This window comes from Bubalus kerabau, chromosome 9, assembly GCF_029407905.1.
Source record: "Bubalus kerabau isolate K-KA32 ecotype Philippines breed swamp buffalo chromosome 9, PCC_UOA_SB_1v2, whole genome shotgun sequence".
Lineage (NCBI taxonomy): Eukaryota > Metazoa > Chordata > Mammalia > Artiodactyla > Bovidae > Bubalus > Bubalus kerabau.
The window spans coordinates 82,594,441-82,611,703 of NC_073632.1; the positions used below are offsets into that span (position 1 = coordinate 82,594,441).

Here is a 17,263-nt window from a genome sequence, read left to right on the forward strand (position 1 = left end):
TGTCCATCTGCGATACACTCTGGGCCTTTGCATCTGAGGTATAATGTGGTATGACTTGCCTTCTGAAGCTAGCAAATCTGCAACCTAAATCTAACACCCCACAGAGGGTCCAATATAAACGGGGCTTCTTCTAAATGCCTACAAAAATCTGAGCATTAAGACAGACTCTCTCAAATTACCTTTGTTGCTGTAAAGGTATTCGTTTCTGCTAAAAATATGGTCAAGGTGCCTGCAAGTCACCCGGAAAACTTTTGGCAGCAACAAATTAAATGCTCCTTGAGACATGCTGATGTTAGTGGAAATGGATACTCACATCGATCTTCCAATAAATAAGGTCTAAGATTTATCAGCTGGGAGAGCCTCATCAAATATGTGTTTTTAGTTTTTATGGTTGAAGCAGTCAGCTAAATTTTAGCTCCATCAATTACAGCTCTTAAAACAGGCACACAAGTTTTAAACCTATTAGTTTTAGATAGGAAACAAATTCCATTACATACAGTAGCTCACTGTTCAAAAAAACTTGGTTATGTACCAGTTAAATCATGTTTCCCTAGTATGCAGTGATCCATCTATGCTAATTTCTACTTCTAGAACATAGGGATGCCTGAAAAACAGCTACATACAGATACTTATGGAGAATCCAGTGAGCGCAAGCTGTACATTAGATGTTGTGGTCCTTGTTCCTGGTATACTCTGTTCTTTTTTAAAAAATATAACTGCTTTGAATAAATATATTTAGGGTTTCTTTAACAAATACAAGATATGCCAATCAATTTGTCTAAGATGTTTCTCCTCACAATGGAGATCTTTGGTATCACTGTTTTTCTAAACTATACTTTTGCCTCACTAGCTGTAAAATTCTATAGCTAAAGCCTCTTGCCTAGTCTTCAAATGGCACAAATAAGAACACTGCGAACAGACAACGGTCCAAGTCTTACAAAACAAAAGAGAAAAAGAAACGAGGAAATGTGTGAGAATGATTCTAGAATGGCATTCACATGTCTTAACATATCACTTCCCTTGAAAAGAAAAAGACCCATGACTTACAAAGAGGACATTACAGTTGTTAGATCACCACCTATCCAATAGGAATATAGACAGTAAACGGTAGATTGTATTTCATTTGGAAACCTTAACTGGCAGAAATTCTACCTTTACAAGGGACAAGCTGAAAGAAGAAGAGTCACTTGCAGGCTCCATCAAAACACATTTTTAACAAAATGGCGGGGAAGGGGAGAGGAGGAGCTCAGTTTCTCACAACTACTGTGTCCTGATTTCAAGGAGAAATTTTTATTTCTTTACACTCTAACCTGCGATTACCTAACAAAAGAGGCAGAAGGGGTTAACAGAGATACTAACAAGTAGTCAACTGATTCTACCTTGTGAACACATACCTGTATTTTTTCAAAGAGAACAATGCATACCATGATGGAAAGCAACAAACAGCAAAATCCTCAATATACTATTAGATAAATGCAGTGCAGCAGAGAATAATACAATGAACACATCAGATACATCCAAATGCTACACTCCTTCAAAGTAGTTACCTTGGAAGGATGATTCTAATACCATCAACATCTTTGAATCCCTGTGTTAGTAAGACCTTTAAGAACCAGAGAAAATTATTTCTGAATGTTAAATCTATCTCCATTCAATAGCTTTCCCTGCATCTGCAAAGTCCTTATGACATGGAGTAGACTTGGCCCTTGAGCAGCTTACAGTTTAAAGAAAGACATGGCTGTATGCAGAGGTAATATCATTACATTATCAGCCCTTAATTTCAGTTAATATCCTTGCATTATTTGTACATACTTGTCTTCTTCTCTTAGATGGTTAAACACTTCTGAGAGCAGAAACCATGTCAGTTATCTTTGCAGCCCTTTCAATGGCCAGCAGAGTAATCTGCATAGAGTGAGCAATTAACAAATGCTGGTGTAGGGAGAAATGTCATATTACTAAATAATCACACTGAACTCAGCAAAACTTATAAGGCACTTTGGCCTTGAAACCAATTCAGTCACTGCAATACCTAAACAATCTCTCCTACGCAAGTTATACAGGCAGCATTACATGGAGGCTTGGGTTCTGAGGTGTAAGAGCAACAGCATAAGTCCAGCTTATTCCCAATTACTAAGTGCTATACATCAATAATAAGCAGGCATGTAAAACATTCATATTGCTATTGATTATATGAGAGATATTAAAGGAGAGAAATCCCTCCTTTAATAGTTGATCTAGTCTACCAGCTAACCAAACTATAGCATGACCCTATCAGGTAATTTTGAAGCTACCACTGGGAGTCGAGATGATAATCGACATGTTCATCCATACTGATGAACAGAGTACCTGGAAAGGTGCTACTGCCATTAACCCAGGGTAATCCCAAACAGAAACATTCAGCTTATTCAATTTAGATGCCAAGCTTCTCTATTCCTGGTAATGATACAACAAAGATACTAAGCATTGAAAACCAGGTTGGAACATGCTTGGCTGATTAGATCATGCAGTAAGCAGGGAAAAAAAAAAACAAAAAACCCAAAGTTTTTGATTGCTTATCTTAATGGTTAGACTAAAAGATAAACTGCATGTTATCCTGCTGTGCTGTTTTGGAAATAATATAGAAAATAGGAGTTCATTAAAATGGCATAGGAAATGAGCAACTGGTAAGAATAATATACAGAGCAGGCAATAACATTTAAATGGAAAAGGAAAAATGAAGTTATCTATAAATCCAGGTTAATGTGCTACTCTGCAGAGAACAGACTGTCTGCTCCCTGCTGCCCTTCTTAATAACACATTCATTTCAGGATCAACCAAATCTGGCACCAGGAAGCAATCAAGCATGGACAAAGAGGACAAATTCACAAAGTCATAGCTCTACGCACTAGAACTGCGTTGTTTAGTAAAGTAGCCGCTAGCCACACACGACCATCTTTAAATTTAACTAAAAATCAATAAAATTTTAAAAATCAGTTTGCCAGCTGTAACAGCCATATTGCAAGTGCTCTTTGCCACATGTGGCTAGTGGTTTATCATACTGGACAGTGCAGACAATATTTCCATCATTGTCCTCCTGATGGACAAAGCTCAACTTAAAAGTGAACATTCCTATTGCTCCTATAGACCTGATGACAAATTTAGAATCAAACAGTCTTACCCATCAAGAATCTCAGACACCCCCAAGATGCCTGATCTGCTTATTTTACTGAATGTATCCTAAATTAGAGACATTCTGGGATATACAGAAAGTCTGGACATCCTTATCAGCATAGGCTTTCCCCCCCTCATCTTTCACCCTCTCCTCTGCCCTTGGTGTGGGGAAAGGTAGAAAAAACAGAATAGTAGGGGATCAGAAACTCCTCGATTTAAGTCTCTTGCCCAAGAAGTTGCATAAATTGCCAAAAGCAAATCGATTTTAAGAAGCACCTCCATCCCCTAGCCCTCTTTCTTTTTAAATAAAATCCTAGAGGCAACTGAAAAGAACAGGAGACAGAAAGGAAATTCAAGAAAATTACTAAGGACAAAATGGATGATGATCCTAAATTACTGTTCTAGGACACACAGGGGAACAGTGCCACAAATCAACAACAACTTCTCCAAAAATACACAGTGGCCACAATTCAACAAATCCACATCCATTTTTTAAAGCTACCAAATGCCAGAAGGCCAAATGATTTGCTACCAACAATTTAAAAAGGATTGAGTTTTCATCAAGATCTAGTTCATGGGCAAATAAAAGAATCACCTTAGTCACCTTCTAGTCACACAGCATCAGATACCTGAAGACGGTTGGTCCTCAGGCAGAAACGAAGTCTGACGGTGAAACGAGATCAACTGCAGTAATAAGACTCTACTTATTAGGACTTCCTTGTATAGCCTTTTAAAGATGAGATTAAAATATACTTTTTGGTTTAGAGAGTTTACATTATATTTCCTAAAAGCAAAGAGATTGATTTCAGAACCAGGAGAGAAAGAGCCAGCTGTCTTCAGACAGTGGCTTCTATGTAAACGCTCATTCTATCACTACTCAAATATTTCCTTGCTCCTTTGCTATGCTACAGCTCTGAGACACGCTGAGGAAAATGTGATCTATCGGTGACAGAACAATTTGAACACAAGCTAAAATGTAATCAGAACATAGGAAACAACAAAACTGATCACCGATCAGCTTAATAGTTAATCTGTGTGTAGGAAGGGGGCGTTGCAAGAATGATACTAGAAAACGTAAGCCTTGAAGTCCTGCTTCAAAAATGCACTGTGCTGCTGTCTGAATGGTGACTGCAGGCCCAGGAGGGTGGCCATGAGACAGCACTAAAGATGATGCAGTACTTGGGATGAAGGAAGTCGGCAAGCTGTTGCTCCATTTCATCCTGATGAAGGGACAGCACAAGAACCGGTCCTCTCCTTTCCATATCCAGCACATTTCAACCTCTATTCAGATGCAGCAGAGTTGCCATCAGAAGTTATAAAACCTCAGGGTCTCCTCCCTGCTCCCCAGCCTTGCCTCCCACAGTCATGTTTGGTGTTTGATTTCCTCCTCTCAGCACTTCAAAATAGAAAAGGAAGTAACAGCTTGACCCTCTGCCCATGGAAATGCTGCACTCTTGGGTCACTCAATCCAACTCATCTCTCTCAAGGAGAAAATCGCCCAATGCACCTACGGAAGGCGGAGAGCTATTCATTTTAACCTTGAGAATTCACATTCCCTCCTCTTGATGAGGACAGTCACTGGTGACTATTTAAGCAAGCAGGTGAAGATTAAAGCTGTCTAGGCCCAGAAAGCACCTTTGAGTCAAGTAGGCATCTAATCTGAAACCTACCCAATCTGCAAAAATCTGTTCTCCCTTTCAGACACACACAGCCCTACAGAATGTGTAAATATAACCAGCGAACTGTGCTGGCAGGTCACCAGCACTCCACACAGCGTGCACCAGAGTCCAGGTGATAAGAGTGTTATAGGGAGTGTGGGAAACGGGGGGCTGGTCTGGCTCTGACCACAGGGTAGGGCTGATGCATACCTTTTGGTCTTCTGGAATGTCCATTCTTCTGCTGCTCATCTTCCTCATTAATGGTGAATAAACCAAGGGGGACTGGCCTTGCATGGGTCTTCTTCAGTCTCTCTTGTCGGAGAGCTGTAGCTGATCCAGGCATACCGCTGCGACTTGTTTTTTAATTATCAGTATATCCAAAGTATATGCTTATATAATTGCAGCTCCCAGGAAGCTGCTAGTTTCTAAGCTGCCGGTTCATTTGAGCACTTGTAATAGATCCCCTATGGGGAAATAGTGTGCAAACAGCTGACAGATACTACCAGCCTCCTGGCAACTGAGGCCCTGCGGTTCCCCCTCACCTAGCAGCGCCCCCTCCCCTTCGAGCCCCCTCCCACTTACTCCTCACAGGCACGTGTGCTGGCTCAAGCTCGCTCACTCACACACCCATACCCACACCCACACCCTCCCAATCTCTCCTTCCAGAAAAGCCCTGCGAAAGGCACGCAGGGGCGAATGCTTCTCTCCACTGCCTAACCTGCTCAGTCAGATCCCAGCTTCTCCTTCCTGCTCGGCACCTTTTCCCAGTCTTCTTCCTGCTACCACACAGAAAATATTCAGCACTCAGCACAGAAGGGGAAGTAGGAGATGCTGCCGTGAACAGTTGCCCTGACAACCCTGACATATCCTAATCGAGGAGGGCTGGGAGCGGCTCCATCTTCCCGGTGGAGCGGCAGCAGCCAGCCTGCTGGGATGCTGGTCCTGGGAGCTCGCCAGCAGAGGGTTACAGCGCGAGGAGGCGAGGCCGCCCAGCTGCTGGGCAGCTCCCTCTCCCTCGCAGCACAGGAGCAGCAGGAGGGGAGGAGAAATGTCCTTCTGCTTGCACAGGCAGCAGTGGACTCCCTAGTTGGGGAAAGGGGCTCAAAGTGAGACTGCTTTTGCTTCTTTGGGGGATCAGGTTTTCCATTGTAACAATGTTTGTGAGCCCCTGGATGAATGAAGGCTTGGCTGGTACCCTCCAGCTCACTTCACACTCAGTAACACATCCCAGTTTCCCTGACACTCTTAAGACCCCAGAGTCTGTTTAAGTGCAGGCTTAGTGGTACCTGTCATGAGGACTAGCCGGGCCATGTCCCTGAGACTCTCCACTGAAGACAGGCAGGGGAGAACTCTGCCTGTTCTCACAGAGACCACAAATACTGCTTCTGCAGGTCATGCTGAAGGGATACAAATGAGACACTACGATCCTCCAATGGGCAAAAAGCTGCCTTGATTATATCCAGCAAACTCCCCCCAATTCCCACCGCTCTGGGCAACTCCTTACCGGCAGGGCTGAGCAATTCCCAACACTTGACCCAATTTTAGCTCTTTTTTGGACTGATTTCTCCAAAGCACACAATCATGTGATTATTGTTTTCTTCTGAAATCATCTCTCTCATTTTATGAGACTCTCCATTTCTAGGCTGCCTAAAATTTATGCTCTGTGCAAGAAAACCTAAATATACAATAAATGATATTAAAAATGTCAAACTCCAAATCTTTTGTTTCTGCCTTTTAATCAAATTCAAGTTGGCTTAGAAAGTCTGCAGCCATCCTCCCGCCCCCAGCCTACTCTCTTACTTTTTTCTCAATCCCTAAACTTACTACGGACTTCCCTGATGGCTCAGTAACTTCAGACAATTCACTACCCTCTTGGTACCTCAGTTTTCTCTATAAAATTGGGTTGATGACATCATTTGTCTCATAGGATTAGGGGAAGGTTTAAAGATGCTGGTGCCAGCATAAAAAAGTGCTTAATATCAGCTGCTTTAATTATATTTTATAATACATTTTTTTAACTAGTTCACTTTTGCTTCATAATTATTTAAGGTGTTTTCAACTGTCAACTGCATCTAGGAATACTTTTGTTATTTATTTACTTATAGTGCCCAGCCTGGTAGAAGGCAATGGCACCCCACTCTAGTACTTTTGCCTAGAAAATCCCATGGACGGAGGAGCCTGGTAGGCTGCAGTCCATGGGGTCGCTCGAGTCGGACACAACTGAGCGACTTCCCTTTCACTTTTCACTTTCATGCACTGGAGAAGGAAATGGCAACCCACTCCAGTGTTCTTGCCTGGAGAATCCCAGGGACGGGGAAGCCTGGTGGGCTGCCGTCTATGGGATCGCACAGAGTCGGACACAACTACAGCAACTTAGCAGCAGCAGCAGCAGCAGCAGCCCAGCCTAGGGCTGGAAATGTACTAAATGGTTAGCAAATGCCTGCTGGAAAAAAAACAACAGATAAATCTTCAGAAATCTTTCCCTCCAAAGGCGGAGAGATTTAATTAACGCATTTTGATTTGTGGCTTAGAGAAATGCAGAAGTGTCAGATATGGGGTTTATTTAAAATCATGTCAACCTATGACATAGGCATTTGGACGAAAATGAGCTGAATGGGTCTCAGAAAGCATCTGAATCAGCATCATTTTACATTCAAGGAAGCCCAGGCCCATGAAATGAAGTTCCTTGCACAAGTCAAATGTTACTTGGCAGCAAGTCTATGATGAAAATTTAGATTCCCTTCTTCCTACTTCAATCTTCCTTCATTAATCAGATGATTAATAAACACAGGCCAATTATCATACATAAACATACTTGAAATATTTTCAAATCTATTTTAGTTCCTTCTAGAGAATCAGGCCGGTACTTACAAAAGCAACACACACACAAAGTATAGCTGAAACTACCTTTTGGAAGAGAAAATGAACATCAATGTCTTGGGCAAATGACAGATTTCATTCAGAACATATTCCTCACTCAAATATAGCTAACCACTGAGTTTAATAAAGTACTACTGAAAGAAGAAAAAGGGATCTTCTTCTCCACCTAGAAGGACAACAAAAAACTTTTACTAAGAGTGGTTTTTGACCTCTGCAGAAGGTGTCCATTCCATTACTTTCAGGGACGGTCTCAATCATTTTATGGGAGAAATGCAACAGCAAAGCAAATACTATATAACATTTAAGTTGTCCAGACAAGATTACAGATTTCAGGAAGGAGTCCTCCTTGATGTCTGTGGCTACACTCAAGGTTCCCAGCAGAATGCAGGTCCTGGGGAAGAGAGACGACAGGACAGCCCAGCTTCAGCACTCAACCCAGGCAATCAAAAGTCTTCCTCTTCTGTGAACTTCACTGCAATACCCCTCAGTGACGGAGACGGAATTGTTCCTGCTCTAGCCTGAGGGGTCTCCTGGAAAATTTCGATTTGTCTCAAAATGTGAAAACCACTAAAATGGCTGTTTTGTTTTGCTTTGTTTTTAAAAGAATACAAGTTACATTTAAAATCATTTTTTGGGGGGGCGGGGGGAAATGAGAGCCTACTGAAGGAGGTCAGAGATTGCCACCATCACTCAACTCATAAGGCAGTGTGGTCTCAAGTATAGGAATATAAGAACCCAACAGCTGGCAACATGTTCAACTTCCTGTCTGACACTGTGCCAGGTGCGTTAGATATGTTATCTTGAAAGTCAAAGTGTTAGCTGCTCTTTGGGACCCCACGGACTATAGCCTGCCAGGCTCCTCTGTCCATGGGATTCTCCAGGCAAGCATACTGGAGTGGGTTCCCTTCTCCAGGAGATCTTCCTGACCCAGGGGTTGATCTCGGGTCTCCCACATTGCAGACAGATTCTTCACTATCTGAGCCAACAGGGAAGCCTCAAAATATTTATTTAGTTGCCATGGGTCTTAGTTGCGGCATGTGGGCTCTAGTTCCCTGACCAGGGATCAAACCTGGGCTCCCTGCATTGGGAGAGCAGAGTCTTAACCACTGGATCACCAGGGAAGTCCACAAAGTGAAAGTCACCAGGCTCCTCTGACAGGGGGATTGTTCAGGCAAGAATACTGGAGTGGGTTGTCATTCCCTTCTCCAGAGGATCTTCCTGAGCCCGGGATCGAGCCTGGGTCCTCTGTATTGCAGGTGGATTCTTTACCATCTGAGCCACCAAGAAAGCCCATGTTATCTTGGTTAGTTACAGCAGCCCTGAGAGAGAGGAGCTGTCACTTGACAGATCAGGAAACAGGCTCAGAGAGGTTCGAATGACACAGCTAGTTAAATCACTGAGTCAGAATTAAACTCAGGCCCATCAGCTCTATAGCCAAGAAGCTTTTATCCTGCTGCCCTGTGGATCCTGACTCCAAAACCCACCACAGCACAGTCACAGCTGTGACCAGTCACAGGAAAGCAAACAGTTCAAGATCAAATAATTATAATAAAGTATTTTTTCCTATCCATGAAGTACACATTTGTTACCTCATTTAAGACATATGAATACATTTGAGATTAGTTTCCTAAATACTCAAACCCAGCTTTTTACAGATACAGAGGTTTAAGTTATGCAACTGCAGGACTGCCCTGGCTCAATCCCTGAAGGGGCAGAGCCTGAGGCTATAATCTTTTCCTTTTTACACTCTGACCCAAAATAAAACCAAATGTGAAAAGGGGGAGCGTGGGACCTTAAATTAATATTCCCAGAATTAAAAGGAATACTACTCTGAACTTTACTGTTCTCAGCACTAATAAGCATTTTCAATTCAACATGTCACGACTGTCCTTGCCTGTCGCCTGCAGATACAGGAGCTTCATTCAGTTCCCATGGAATGCGGGCACGTAGACTTCCAAGAATCAATCAGGTTTTACAAGTGCTTTGTTTAAACTGTTAAAATAGTAAGTGATGTAGTAACAGAGACTCCGTACAAATGAGACTGCTGCTGCTACTGCAAAGTCACTTCAGTTGTGTCCGACTCTAACTGGTGCAAAAGGGTAGATTTTACAACTAGCCTGGCTTTGTACAGAGAAAAAAATATTAGCAGAAAAATCACCAAATGTACTGAAAAATCATAGGTGGAAATGGTACCGCTCATCCTTGCCATGAACCAAACAGGCCAATAGGCCCTTGAGCAACTGCTGTTCTCACCCCACTCCCACAGTACACAATGAATTTATGTCTGTTTGTCTTTCTACCCTGGCTGCCTGGCTGGCACCAAACCATGAGCATGAAACAGAGTTAAACCTGCTGATCTGCAGGAGAGTTAGCTCATGACTTGGGCCTCGTTGTCGAGATGTTATATAAGAGACTAAACACATGTAGGCACACGCATCCCACACATACCCTTCAGGCTGCTGTTCATATTTATGCTACCCAAGCTTTTGTGACCACAAAACTGGAAAACAGCAATAGTTCCTGAGTGAATCTAAGAATTTCCTCTTGCAAAGAGAAATCTGCTTCATCAGTGAGAAAGCATACCTGGATTTTCCTTTCTGAAAGCCTAGTGAGCTTTACAAAAACATTATAGAAATGGTAAAGGGGCTGATTTTCACTAATCAAGGACTGTAGCTGAAAACAAAAATCACTACTGCTGGATCACATGACCAGTCACTGGTAAATTACAGTTCTATATCCATAGAAGTTACTTTCCAGTGGGGCCCAGAAGTGCCAAAATGCTTTCCCACATTTCTATATTTGCAGAGACTATTAATTCTTCAAAACTCCTAGATTTCAGTAATCTTTTAAATACTTTATGCATCTCCCCAAAGCAAGCTGCAATTTACTGCAAGCAGAAGCTTTAGAAATCCATATTGTAATGTAATATAATTAAAAAAAAATCTTACCTGGTTTGAAAATGACAAAGCCAGATAGGTGGATGTGAAATCAAAACAACTCCTAGGGAACAAAAGGTCCCAGATGGTTCTCTGCCATCCCCTTCCTTGAAGTTAAGAGGCTTCCTTACAGTTTCCTAGAATGATGCTACTACCCGATGGCATATGTGGCCATAAAGGCACAACATTGTGCCATCTTGCAGCATTAGGCTGAGCTGGACAAAGAAATACTGCACAAAGGCAGACTGACTCTATGAAAGGAAAATAAAGTAGGTTTGCTTTGATCTTCCTTACCACCTTTTGTTGAGCTTCCCTGGTGGCTCAGATGGTAAAGCGTCTGCCTGCAATGCGGGAGACCAGGGTTCGATCCCTGGGTTAAGAAGATCTCCTGGAGAAGGAAATGGCAACCCACTCCAGTATTCTTGCCTGGAGAATCCCACGGATGGAGGAGCATGGTAGGCTACAGTCCATGGGGCCGCAAAAATTCGGACACAACTGAGCGAGCTTCACTTCACCACCTTTTGTTAACAGGTTTATAAGAAAAAGGGCTTCCCTTATAGCTCAGTTGGTAAAGAATCCATCTGCAATGCAGGAGACCCTGGTTCGATTCCTAGGTCGGGAAGATCCCCTAGAGAAGGGATAGGCTACCCACTCCAGTATTCTGGCCTAGAGAATTCCACGGACGATATAGTCCACGGGGTCGCAAAGAGTGGAACATGACTGAGCAACTTTCACTTATAAGAAAAACAGTAAATACTACCCTAGTAGTTATGTGCCATCAATCAAGGAGTACCAGGTTCCTGCCATGCCTTTTGTAACATTTCTATAAATCTTTGCTGCATAAACACTTCATGGTGCTAGCAAAGTCCACTTTCCCTTGTCTGCTCTGTCATAAACAAATGTAAAACCCTGAGTGATCATATATCTGATCGTAAGGTACAGATACTAAGTTTTATTTAAAACCTTTCCTAAACATTAGATATCACTAGCTAAGTTGCAAATGTTATAAAACACCACATTAAACTTTAACCCAATACCATATGCTAGAGAACCTTTAGGCTTTCCTGTTCATTATTCTCAGTGGTAATACTTTATTAATATACATCACATGGGCTTCTGAATTCCTTGACCAAAAGTTAAAATGCTCATGAAAGGTCCTTTCCTTTAATGACGACAGTCTCATGAGCTTAGATAACCAATTTTAGAGATTCAAAATGAGGCAAAGAAATCAATCACTGGATTCAATAGAAGAATGAGACAGATGGCCAGAGCAGTGTTTCTTAAAATCACCTAATCCATCACTGCTCTATGAGCAAATTACATGTTTAATTTTTGAACCATACAATTAGAAAGACAAGAAAACTAAGAAACAGGCTCCTCATTTTTAGGAGTTTTGGTAAAACAAAGATGCAAGATGAGGTGCTCTGGCGGATGACACCGGAGGGCAGGCAGGTGCCAAGTCATATAATTGTTCTCCCAAACAAGGACAGGGGCATCACTGAGGAGTGGTAATGACTAAATGTGTGATTCAGATGGGCCAGTCTGGCAGCTGTGCTTGGATGGGTAGGAAGGAACAAGGAGTGAGACTTAAGAAAAGCTTGTCACATAATAACTTTGTCCAAGTGGAGAAGAGGGATCTCAAGCGGTGGCTGGGAGGAGAGAAAGCAAAAGACAGAAATACAAGAATCACTCATTCACTTTTTTTTTTTTTTTTTTTAAACAAGAAGTTTATTTAAACAACAAGACGCTTGACTTGAAGGGAAAACTATCTAGGATTCATTTCTTTTAGAGTAATTTATCCCTACTTAAAGACAGATTGCCCTACATGTAACAGCTACGTACAAAAAAGTTATAAAATTGTCCTTGGTTTTACAATGATAAATGAAAAACATTAAAATTCTCCAATCGAACAAGGTATGCAAGAATTTTTATGTTGTTCTTTTTTTTGTTAAACAGCGAGAGCAAAATAACTTACTGGAATATAAAGATAGAGAGCTGATGAGCATGCCACTAATGGAGAAAAGGGGGTATTTTCACAGAATCAGTATTTTTCCCCATCCCATCTCCATTTGATGTCGATCAAAACATACCATTGTCCATTTAGTTAAAAAAAAAATGCAATATGCTTGTGCACATACACCAGTTACTTTATGTACAAGAAAGGAATGGGGAAGGGGAAAATGAAAGAATAGAGAAACTATACTGTAGTAGTCAGGATGTGGTGGAACCAAATTGCGGTTTTCTAATTGAGAATGTCTTCTTGGTCTGGAGCAACAGAATTCTGGAGTAAAGTAGCAGGTTCCCTTTTTAGTAGACACCTCCTGTCTGCTGCTGGAATACATCAATTGTATCTTCATCTTCCATCTCCAACTGTGCAGGTGTGTCTGTTTCATTGATTGGCTGCCCGTCAAATCGGAATCTGATCTGCCTCATTGACAAACCCTGTCGTTCACAATAGGCTTTCATTAGTTTACTAAGTGGTGTATGCCTCTTAATCTTAAACTGCACCACAGAACCATCCTGCCCCGCCACCTTCAAATTAATATGATCGTTGTTCTCAGTCTTGACTCCTTCCTTGGGCTTTTCGTCCGCCATGGCGAGCGCCGGAGTCTCCTCAAGCTGCCGCTTCACAAAAGAGGTACCAGGTCCGCACGGAACGAGCCCATTCACTTTTTTTTATACAGGCATTCCCCGGCATGTGGAAGACTTATGCATGGGAGCGAGCATGGGTATACCAACAGTCCAAATAAAAGCTGAGATGTAGGCAGTGGGAAGAAAAGGTTAATGTTTTTATGAAAGACGCAGATGAGAACGAGGGTTTTACATCTGCAGAAAAAACAAAGCTGAGTGATGGTTCGAATCAGGATCAAAATGATCAACGGTTTGAAATAATGGACTGTAGCTAAAAAGATGGGTTTAGTTGTGATACATATGAACACCTCTTCTTGTACTAAAAAGGAACAACTGCACAGGTACAAAATGAAGACCTACCCCAGCTTCAGCAGACACAAGGAAGGAAGACCCTCGGACAGTAAGCTTCCTACATTTCAGTGTGAGGAGGCAGTGACCATCCTGACCGCATCATGTGGCACTAGGTCAGAGGAGCAAGCCTTCTCCATTTCCTGGTCCTCAGATCACATGGTCTGAGCTCGATATTTCAAACGGGATGAGAAATAAGAACCTATTCAGAAAAGAAGCTAAGATTTATAAAGATTCAAGCCTGTAACATAGGAGGATCATGGGGGGAAAAGTACATTTACTCTGGAGAAAACAGGACTCTGGAGGAATAAAAAGAATGGATTTAAAGGTGAACTTTTAGTGTAGTTAAAGTACACAGACTGAGGTTGGGTGATTGGAAGTTACCAAATGTAACGATCTGGGCCTTCCATCATCAAGGACACTGGAAGTTACCAAATGTAACGACCCGGGCCTTCCATCATCAAGGACAGTCGTGCACAAACACTGATCCCTGGTGATATGTTGGGCTAATTCACGGTACACAGGTTGGAGTTTCAGACTCTAGAGTCCCTTCTGATCCCGCCATTCCGTGACCTGACGAAAATGGAAACTCAAGCTACATCCTCAGGGAAAACAGGCAGAGAGAAAAAGCCCAAGAGAGGTTCAAATTACCCTCTTCCTTGCTGTCACTGACTTTCCACACTTAAACTTCACAGGGCTTCACTCTGTAGGCAGCTCTGCAGCTGTATTGCTTTACTCTTTCAACTGATGCCCCCCAGAGGTTTCAGACTTAAAGCTAAATAGTGCAAACAATGGAAGCCTCCCTCAGTGGGTGTTCGGATAGCAGAGGCCCGTGCTATGATTCCAGCACCTGCAGCTCGCAGACCTCCCTCTTCTCTCACCCACCCACAACTTACTGAAAGCTACTGGGTGAAACACTCTGCGGAAGGGGGCGTAAAGGTGAATAAGATGCACAAGTTGGCCTTTCACGACACAATTTATTACGGATGGCTCACTGTGGCTGTGTGACTTGAGAGATGACATCTAAAGGTTTCTGAGTGAAAAAGCAATAAATATAAGCCAATTCAGTTTATTACTTTATGGACATTTTAAGGTGAAAGACAGTCCTATGTCTTTAGGCCAGTAAAGAACAGAACAGCTCAAGAACAATGTGTTTCAGACTCTGAAACCTACCCTGCCAATCCTTACCCTCTGCTGCTCTTCCCAATTCTCCTAACACAAAAACTGACATCAACTGGGATTTTTTTTTTCAATTTAGGAAGGTTTAATATCCTCTTTTAACCTTAAGATTAAAATTTTCTCTCAAAAAGTAATTTAAGTGTTTTGCATAATTTTAGAGGTAAACCCTTGGCTTTCTTTCTGTGGGTCGACGTATCAGTCAGGGTTCAGTTCCGTGTCTTTGGAGAAAAATATAATATGTAAAATATATATGCTAAGTCACTTCAGTCGTGTCCGACTCTTTGCGACCCTATGGACTGTAGCGCACCAGGCTTCTCTGTCCATGGGATTTCCCAAGCAAGAATACTGGAGTGTGTTGCCATTTCCTTCTCCAAAATATATATAGAGAGATTTATTTTAAGGAAAAATAGCTGCTGCAGTTGTGGAGGCTGGCAAGTCCAAAACTGTAGGGAAGGCCAGCAGGCTGAAACTCAAGCATGACCTGTATGTTACAGCCTTGAGGCAAAATTCTTCCTTCTCTGGAAAACCTCAGTTTTCACTCTGATTGCCTTCAATGATTGGATCAGACCGTCTAGATTATCGAGGGTAAGCTTCTTGATAAAGGAGGAGATATTTAAAGTCAATTGACTGTAAATGTTAATCATATCTGCAAAATACCTTCACAGCAACACCTACTCCAATGTCTGACCAAACTGGGCCCTGTAGCCTGGTCAGGTGACACATAAAGTTAACCATCTCAGTCAGTGACCCCGAGATGAAGGCCCTATTCCCATGCTGAAATAAAGCATGTCAGAGGTCTACCTGTCAATGATCATAACCTTCATTGAATAGGCTGGATACTATCTACTCAAATCATTTCCAGTATTGCAATGCTCTATGAAAATAGTATTCATAAACTGGACACCTCAGAATAAATCCCCCTGTATTTTCACTGATGATTTTTTACCGAGACTCCAATACAGGTTGGCTTCAAAGCATCAAATAAATCCTTTTTTATCATTATAAGAACAAAACAGCCTGGTTGTATAAAAATTAAATGGTCTATAAAGTATAGATATGAAACTTAAAGAAATCCTTCCTACTGTTTCAATTAGAGGAAACTATGACAGAAAGTGAAGAGGAACTAAAAAGCCTCTTGATGAAAGTGAAAGAGGAGAGTGAAAAAGTTGGCTTAAAGCTCAACATTCAGAAAACGAAGATCATGGCATCTGGCCCATCAGTTCATGGCAAATAGATGGGGAAACAGTGGAAACAGTGTCAGACTTTGTTTTTTTGGGCTCCAAAATCACTGCAGATGGTGATTGCAGCCAGGAAATTAAAAGACGCTTACTCCTTGGAAGGAAAGTTATGTCCAACCTAGATAGCATATTCAAAAGCAGAGACATTACTTTGCCAACAAAGGTCTGTCTAGTCAAGGCTACGGTTTTTCCAGTGGTCATGTATGGATGTAAGAGTTGGACTGTGAAGAAAGCTGAGTGCCAAAGAATTGATGCTTTTGAATTGTGGTGTTGGAGAAGACTCTTGAGAGTCCCTTGGACTGCAAGGAGATCCAAACAGCCCATTTTGAAGGAGATCAGCCCTGGGTGTTCTTTGGAAGGAATGATGCTGAAGCTGAAACTCCAATACTTTGGCCACCTCATGCGAAGAGTTGACTCATTGGAAAAGACTCTGATGCTGGGAGGGATTGGGGGCAGGAGGAGAAGGGGACGGCAGAGGATGAGATGGCTGGATGGCATCACCGACTCGATGGATGTGAGTTTGAGTGAACTCCAGGAGTTGGTGATGGACAGGGAGGCCTGGCGTGCTGCGATTCATGGGGTCGCAAAAAATTGGACACAACTGAGCGATTGAACTGAGCTGAACGGTATGTAGATATATATGGAAGGAGAGATAGTGAAATAAAACACATTTTTCATGAGAAGATAGTGTGCATGAAGATTTAAGGTACTAAACTTTACATAGTTACTGATTTATTTGTTAACTAGAGCCAACTCTGAGCAAAGACGAATTATACAATTCTCTGGCACAGTTCTGAAATCAACCTAGTGGAAGGAAGGGACTAACAAATGCTAAAGTATAAAGTGCTGGTGGGCAAGTTTGAGGTTTGGTCATTTTTATTCAGTTGAAGGCTCCCAGTGAAAGGATTAGCAGATCCATTGTAACTGTATGCAACCAACCAGAAGCCTAAACCTAAATTATACAGGTACGGACTTCCCTGGTGATCTAGTGGTTAAGACTTCACCTTCCAATGCAGGGGGTACAGGTTCAATCTCTGGTCAGGGAGCAAAGATTCCACATGCCTCAGGACCAAAAAACCCAAACATTTAAAAAAAAAAAAAAAAGCAATATTATAATAAACTCAATAAAGCCTTTAAAAATGGTCCAAATCTTTAAAAGTAAATAAATTATACAGGTAAGAGAGAAGTATACTTGGGTTAAATAGCCAACCCAGAAGCTTTCAAAATTTGCAAGTGCTAAATA

General features: G+C 42.0%; 2 protein-coding genes across 6 annotated transcripts in view; both read right to left on the reverse strand.

Moving 5' to 3' along the window:
- MAP7 (microtubule associated protein 7) overlaps positions 1–17,263 on the reverse strand; it is a 178,553-nt gene that overhangs the window by 147,631 nt on the left and 13,659 nt on the right. The window lies entirely within an intron of this gene.
- LOC129620052 (small ubiquitin-related modifier 2) lies at positions 12,323–13,317 on the reverse strand. Its single transcript, XM_055535727.1, has one exon. It carries the CDS (start codon positions 13,217–13,219, stop codon positions 12,932–12,934), a length of 288 nt encoding a protein of 95 aa, XP_055391702.1. The 5' UTR covers positions 13,220–13,317; the 3' UTR covers positions 12,323–12,931.